The sequence below is a fragment of the Gastrolobium bilobum genome, unplaced genomic scaffold (genome assembly GCF_033153095.1).
Source record: "Gastrolobium bilobum isolate Gb01-03AN ecotype WA unplaced genomic scaffold, APGP_CSIRO_Gbil_v1 utg22961, whole genome shotgun sequence".
Lineage (NCBI taxonomy): Eukaryota > Viridiplantae > Streptophyta > Magnoliopsida > Fabales > Fabaceae > Gastrolobium > Gastrolobium bilobum.
In genome coordinates, this window is record NW_026897314.1 from 47,778 (window position 1) to 55,427 (window position 7,650).

Sequence of the window (7,650 nt, forward strand, 5' to 3'; positions counted from 1 at the left end):
GTTTTAAAAAGTGTGGGCCCACAAAATATTGTGAGTGTAGGAAAGTTTGTTGTGTTATGTTAAAGGATAAAACGAAAACCTTGATTTTATTAGACTTCTATACAAAACAGTTTTTCAATTGAAAATAATTTCTTGAATTTTTTTTTCTTATGTCAAAAGGATTCTCTAATTTGGAATAAAGGTGTTGTTGATGATGATGTCAAAAGGATTCTCTACACTCTTAAGATATGGATAATTATTTCTCCTACCGATGACTCATGACATAAATAGATTCCAAGTCCCAACAATTTTTCTCCACTATTTTGTAAACCCCACTTATCTCATAAGTCATTAGTAGAAATTTTTTTTCTCCTTTAAAAGAAGAAAATATTTTCCCTTAAAATATAAAACCAAATATCAGCTTGCATATAAAATATAATTTTAATTGTATTATCAACGCAAGCTTTTTTACCATACCATCCATTTATTCATATATTAGTGTACCAAAATTAAACCCGTAAGTTAATCTAAAAATATACTAATTTAGAATAATCAGACCAAGGACTGGAAAATCAAACTAATACAAACAAGCATCAAGTATAGCACACAAATTATGACTAAGGGGTAACCAATTTCACGATTTCACCATATGTGGTCAATTTTCTAGAATTATTTTTAGTCCAATACTTAATATTATTTTAACAATCAAACAAATGATGTTTTTTTGTGTGTGTGTAAACTATCTTTTATGTTTCACAAATTAAATAAGTGTTTTTTTTTTCTTTTCTGTATTAAGAGCCCATTTGTTTGGCCTTTTAAAAAGAACAGCTTTTATGCCTTGCTTATTTTAGAAGTACTTTTTGCCAAAGTTAAAATTGTTTATACTTTTTTAAAAAAATTTTAATTTTTGAAAAAAATATTTAGCTTTTGACTTATGTTTTGTTTAGAATCTAAAGTTTTAGCTTCCAAAAAAAGAGAGCAGATTTTTTTAGCTTTTTTATGACTTCTATTTTTTTTAAAGCAGACATTTAAATAAATTAAATTGATAAGTGCTTTTTAAAAAAAAAACAGTTTTTTAAGAAAAAAAAACTTATCCGAACAGACCCTAAAGAGAAGAATACCAAGCACACCACACCTGCTATTATTGGTGCGCTCCAGCCCAAATTTAATAGATTCTTTTTACTAAAAAATAAAAGGTAGATTATTAAAGGGTTATATTTCTTTTATGTTACATAAGAGAAATAAATTTTCAGCACATACAAAAGAGGAATGGTCCCACTTCTATTTTTTATTTCCCCTCTTATCTGCGACTCTCATTTTTAATTTTGTTTCTATTACATGAAATAATTTTTTTCTACAACATAAAAAAATTATTTTCCATTATTAAAAGTATTTAACGAGCCATGATTGATATTTGTAAGGGGAAAAAAAATATAAAAAGGTGAAGAAATAAAAAAACAAGAGGACATATATAAAGTGAACCCGTTGTATTTTAAAATTTTAAAAATTAATCTGAGTCCATATATTATTAGTTGTAATTAATTATTTTATAAGTCAAATAAAATATCAATTTTTAAATTAAATAATATTTAAAATAAATTGATATTTTATTTATTTTCTATCAAAATCAATTAGAATTAATATTTAACAATAAATTAAATTGAAATGATTTTTTAATGGTCAAATGCCAAAAAAAATGAAAAAATAGTTTATTACATATGTTTATATTTGAAAAGATAATTAGATTGATGACAACTAACACGTAGAAATCTTATTGAAGGTAGATAAGTTATCTATATTTATTCCTAAAATGATGTCGTTTTGGGTTAAAAAATTAAATGAAAAAGACTGCCATAACCCTAAAATAAATTATAATTACAAAAATATCTTAATTTCCATATCAAAACGACGTTGTTTTGAGCTCAATGTAGATAAGTTATATGTATTCACTGTAAAATATATATTAATAGAGATTTGTTTTTCTCGTATTGTAAGAAAATAGTACCCTTTTCATACACACACAAACATAGAGAGGAAAGAGAAAAGAGTGGTGAGATAAAATAAAAAAAGTGAGACCCATGTGCTTTTGTATGTCTGTAGGAAAAGTGATACTATTTTCCTACAACATGATACTTGTTTTTCCCATATTAATAATATGAAAATATGTCTTTTATATTATATAAGATATTTTTTCTCATGTATACGTAAAAAAATGAGTGAAATCTGTTTTTTCTTTCTTTCTCTTTCTTATTTTTGGTAAGTATCATTCATTTTGTTATATCTTACATAAGATAAAATTGTATTATGCAATAAGATAGACATACTTCTTTAAAAATAATAACAACATTAGCTAATAAATACACCTAATTTTTTTTAATTTTTTTGGTATAAATATTAAATACTAACTTTTCTGATGAAATAATAATAAATTTTTATAAACGCGTGAAAGTTTAGGTACGGCATATACTGCAGCATATGGAATTATTCCAGTCCACCAATTACTAAATATATGCCAACCATGGTTAAAAGTTGGGCCAGACTCAACCACAGCCCACAGTTAACACAACCATCAAATCAACCAAGATGCGACGCTCCGAGACACGTGTACGGTTAGATTTCGCCTCAACCGCCTCAAGGGTGGTTAGAATTAGGGTTCGCTGTGTGCGAACGAAATCTTATCTTCTTCCCTGAAACTTTCCCTCTCAAATCCTATTCTTCTCAGGTTTCCTTTGATTTTTTTTCTGCAATCATGGAGATGGAGCGCGTCGTTGAATTTCCCCACACTTACATGGATCGGCCCCCAAGAAAGAGGGCGCGATTGGGCTGGGATGTCCCTGAGGTCCCCAAGGTAACCTTTTTTTCATCCTATAGTCTTGGATCTCATGATTTTTTGAGGTTGTTTTATGTCTCTTGATGTAGATCTGGTCGATTTTGTGTTAATTAATGTTTTGTTCAGGTAAAGTTGCTTCTTTTGTCTCTTATATGGCGTTTTTAGGATTTATCTACTGATTTCCTGTTTAGTTTGATTGATCTATTATGTTTTATTTTTTTTCGTAGTTATCAGAAGAAAAAACATTTTTTAATGATTTTCCCTCAAGTTTTATTTTTGGTGTTGGAAATTCACATTTTTTTTAATGATATCATTTTTTAACAAAGAATAGTAATAATCCCTGTCTATTCTGATGAAGATGTTGTGATTCTTTGTTTGTACTTTGTATGTTTTATTTTATGCGTTATTGTGCTGTTGATGTTTAATTCAGTATGTTAGGATGCTTGTTTATCTTTCCCTTGTTATTTTCTTTGACAATTTGAGATGGGGCAAATGTATAGGTGAGAATTCATGATGGTGGAATGTAATATTGTTTCTTTTAACGCTTTAAGTGGTGCATGTATGGATGACTGTGTGTAGGCTCAGGTAGGATTGTTTTGTGGACAAGAGGTTGAGAATATTTCAAGCTATGCTCCTTCAGAACATACCACTAGTTCTCTGTTTAAGGGAGTTGCTCGAAATGGTTCTCCCCCATGGCGAGATGACGACAAAGATGGCCATTACATGTTTGCGCTTGGAGAAAATTTAACTTCTCGCTGTAAATACACTTTACCATCATTAAGAAGTTTACATTCATATGTCATGGCCTCAGTCGTAGTTTGATTTCTTTTTGATAAAACTGCCATTTAATTTAAAAATTCAGTATGTAGATTCATATGCAATAAGTCTTAACTCCCTGAACCTTCAAATGTGAACTTAATTTTAAGTATTTGCAACACCTTTATCAATCCTGTTTTAGCTTTAGGAAACATTATTGTTCATGTTCCCGGACTCGGAACCGTTTTGGGCATTGGATGTTCAAAAACTGGATCTTGGAGTTTGTTTCATTGACTAGACTTGCATTGTTTACACTCCTTTTACATGATTACAGATAAAATCCATGGCAAAATGGGCGAAGGAACTTTTGGGCAGGTCTTGGAGTGTTGGGACAGAGAAAGGAAGGAAATGGTTGCCATAAAAATTGTCCGTGCGATAAAGAAGTATAGAGATGCAGCCATGATAGAAATCGAGGTACTGCAACAGCTTGGGAAACATGATAAAGGTGGCAATCGGTAAGTATTTTAGGCTGAAATTTTGTTATATATGCTAGTAAAATGTAACGTCTTTGATTCCATTGCATTGGTTAAATGGGTTTGTTCCTTGCAGTTGTGTGCAAATACGGAACTGGTTTGACTATCGTAATCATATCTGTATTGTAAGTATTTGATTGATTTGTGATGGATTGATTTCCCCAATATACATAATTTGGGGGTTAAGACGTGGGTGAATTCGAATGGTTGCAACAGGTGTTTGAGAAACTTGGACCAAGCTTATACGATTTTCTTCGGAAAAACAATTATCGTTCATTTCCCATTGATCTTGTCCGTGAGATTGGCAGACAACTGTTGGAATGTGTAGCATGTGTGTAGTTTTCTTTTGATCAATTTCATCTATTTTCCACTTCTGTTTTGTGCAAATTATGTCCTATACTTTGTTCATTGATTAATATTTCATTTTACTAATTATCTTATTTTTATAGGTGTGCATGCTGATTATTATCATTCTGTTGTTTTAGGGTTGACTTTCTAATGGTGTTTGTTTTTATTTTTATAAAATTGCAGTCATGCATGACTTACACATGATCCATACTGACTTGAAGCCTGAAAACATACTTCTAGTTTCATCAGAGTATCTTAAAATTCCTGATTACAAGGTACTTTTGTTGCTTGCGGTACCTGTATATATATTTTTATGTTATGGCTTTGTTTATTTCAGTGTTAAATCATACTAGATTAGGAACCTGCAATGCTGGTGTGAGAGAAAGTTCAATTTAATTTGATGCATGTGCATTTTCCTTTTAAATATAGATTTTAAAATTATTTTAAAACTGCTATTAGTTATGCCAACTTTGGCTTCTCTTTTAGCTGTAAGTAAAACTAAAGAATGGGCTTTTAGAAAAAAGTGAAATTCAAGTGGCTAAAAATCCACTTCACGATTATGTTAGATTTAAGATATATCATCTCTGATGTCCATTGTTTATGTTTTAACAGAGTTCATCTAGATCACCAAGTTCCTTTTTCAAGAGAGTGCCCAAGTCAAGTGCTATAAAGGTTATTGATTTTGGCAGCACTACATATGAACGAGATAATCAGAACTACATTGTATCAACACGTCATTATAGGGCACCTGAAGTTATTCTTGGTATTTATACAGCAAATGAATGCTGCTTTTGTTCATATGCTCCTATTATGCTTATAAATCTTGTTGCTGATGATGCCAGCTGAATAGTTCATCTTGGCAATGGTTTTGTAGGACTTGGGTGGAGCTACCCATGTGATATATGGAGTGTGGGTTGTATATTGGTTGAGTTATGCACTGTAAGTTTGCCCTGTGAATATTCTGAGTCTTGTTATCCGGTTTTTTGTTTTTTTTGTGTGTTTTTTTTGGTTTAAATCAACGTTTGAGCTTCTTTTTCAGGGTGAAGCTTTGTTTCAGACTCACGAAAATTTAGAGCATCTTGCCATGATGGAGAGGGTGCTTGGTCCAATACCACAGCAGCTGTTGAAGAAAGTTGAGTAAGTGATTTTCCACGGGAACTTTCTATTATTATCAACTGATAGATCTTGAACATCCGTGTGACTTTATTTTACTTTGCGCATATTTAGCCGACATGCTGATAAGTATGTCCGAAGGGGTAGATTGGACTGGCCAGAGTGTGCAACCTCGAGGGAGAGTATTAAAGCTGTGACGAAGCTTCCTCGACTACAGGTATCATGGAGAAGTTTTATTTAGTTCTTGAATGCTTTCTGATTTTACTATATAAAGCAATCGTCAATAAGTCATGTTGGCTTCTTACTCTTTGATTTTTCTCAAATATTGCAGAACCTTATAATGCAGCATGTTGATCATTCAGCTGGAGATCTTATACAGCTTTTGCAGGGGTTACTTAGATATGACCCCTTTGAAAGACTTACAGCTAGGGATGCTCTGAAGCATTCCTTTTTTGTGAGAGATCACCTTGGGAGATGATTAGGCATCTGAATGAACAATGGGTAGGGGTTTAAGTGATAGATCAGTCAAATACAAATATGGCTTCAAGAAGGGAGAAGCCTATCTGCCTGCTCAGTGAATATTTACATCTTAGGCTAGTGTGATGAGTGAGGATGGTTATTCAGCAGCACTTCCACTGCTCGAAGCCTATTTGTCCCTAGGGGTCTTTGTTCTTTAAAAAATTGATCGAGTGTATTCTTACTAACCCGTCGTCTGAATTCAGTGTACAGAGCTCATGTAGATTCTTAAGTGAAAAGTGAGACATTATCCATGGCATTACCTAGATATGATATTTTTTTTTAAAAAATTTCTCTAATTTCAGGAAATGTTTTTGAGGTTGCACAACTTTAACAACACTAGAACGTTGAAGGGAGGGGAGTAAATAGGCGGGGTTGGCTAAATAGGATAATCCTATGGAAAATATTTTAAGCCAGGTTTGTTCTGTTAGTTTTGTATATATTCAAATTATAAATTTGGTTTTTTATATTTAAAAAATAAAATTTTAGCTTAGTTGTGTTAGTCTGTTTAAGTCTATTATGAGTTTAGTAATTAAAAAAATAATTAAAATAATTATTCAATTATTCAAAGGCTTGAGTGTTTGTTTTTTTAAAAGATAGTTATATTATTTTAAATGAGAGAATAAGCAATGGAAATTATAGGATAGGAATTGAGTGTTTTTTTTTTAAATTTAAATAAAAAATATTAGGTTGTATTTTTTTTATTTAAAATAACATAGTTCTATGTTTTTTAAATGTATATACACATTTTTATTTAAATTATTAAAATAATAATTTTATTTAAAATAATATGATATAAGTTTATTTTTAGATTTATAAATTCGATATGTGAAAGAAAACATGTGGTTTATTTTTTGGGAAAATTATTTTTTCTTTTTAATGACAATTTTGTGTGATTTTAGATCTTAAATGTTGACTTTTGTTAATTAATGTTATAATTTATTATGAATTATTAATTAATTAATAAATTTAATTTAATAAATTATAATCATTGTAATAGAAATTAACATTTAAGATTTTTCGATGGAAATTAAGATTTAAAATAATAAAAAGTTATATATTTTAAAACAAATAATATTTTTTTTAAATAGATTGTTTTAATAATTTGAATTTATTTTATTTGATTATATATAATATGCTTAGTTAGGTTGGGTCGTCCAGTTAGTCCATATGAGTTATTTATACTTCTAGTCGAAGGTCTTGTAAAAAATCTAAGGTGTGTTTGGTTGGGGGAAAATGTTGAGATAGATGGGTAAGTGAGAAGTGGGATAATTGGTTGCTTTTGTTTGGTTTAAAGATTCTGAATATATTGTTACCTAAATCAGATTGCCACCCAAACAATTTGGCCATCTATCTGAATGAGAAAGCCTGCTAAATAATCCTTCTTCATGTATGGTATTATACGTTAGGTAGATGAGCGTACCCTCCACTATGTAAAGGATTGATTTTGGGATTCACAGTTCCAATTTTCAACAAGTCAAAGGTTATTACTTCCTCTGAGGCCACAAAACGAGACCATCAATCTCTTCTACTAACCTCAAGACAAATGTACAAAATCTCCACCAATAAAAAACA

General features: G+C 30.4%; 1 protein-coding gene across 3 annotated transcripts; it reads left to right on the forward strand.

Annotated features, from left to right (window-relative positions):
* Positions 1-2,629: 2,629 nt before the first annotated feature.
* LOC133305926 (serine/threonine-protein kinase AFC2-like) lies at positions 2,630-6,726 on the forward strand. 3 transcript variants are annotated; one of them, XM_061506188.1, is made up of 11 exons: positions 2,630-2,827; positions 3,389-3,566; positions 3,900-4,080; positions 4,175-4,223; positions 4,315-4,429; positions 4,630-4,721; positions 5,059-5,209; positions 5,321-5,385; positions 5,486-5,583; positions 5,674-5,776; positions 5,891-6,726. In XM_061506188.1, the coding sequence occupies exons 1-11, from the start codon at positions 2,729-2,731 to the stop codon at positions 6,035-6,037; spliced, it is 1,278 nt and encodes a 425-aa protein (XP_061362172.1). In that variant the 5' UTR covers positions 2,630-2,728; the 3' UTR covers positions 6,038-6,726. The 3 variants fall into 3 exon arrangements, with proteins under 3 accessions (XP_061362172.1, XP_061362173.1, XP_061362174.1); XM_061506189.1 differs by lacking the exon at positions 3,389-3,566 and having other exon boundaries at positions 2,696-2,827; XM_061506190.1 differs by lacking the exons at positions 2,630-2,827; positions 3,389-3,566; positions 4,175-4,223; positions 4,315-4,429 and having other exon boundaries at positions 3,930-4,080.
* Positions 6,727-7,650: the final 924 nt, after the last annotated feature.

Bases quoted from the DNA above. Each gene is read 5' to 3' on its own strand.
- LOC133305926 (XM_061506188.1), top strand. From the start codon at position 2,729: ATGGAGATGGAGCGCGTCGTTGAATTTCCCCACACTTACATGGATCGG. The intron at 2,828-3,388 runs GTAACCTTTTTT...GACTGTGTGTAG, and splicing joins ATGTCCCTGAGGTCCCCAAG to GCTCAGGTAGGATTGTTTTG. The intron at 5,210-5,320 runs GTATTTATACAG...ATGGTTTTGTAG, and splicing joins GGCACCTGAAGTTATTCTTG to GACTTGGGTGGAGCTACCCA.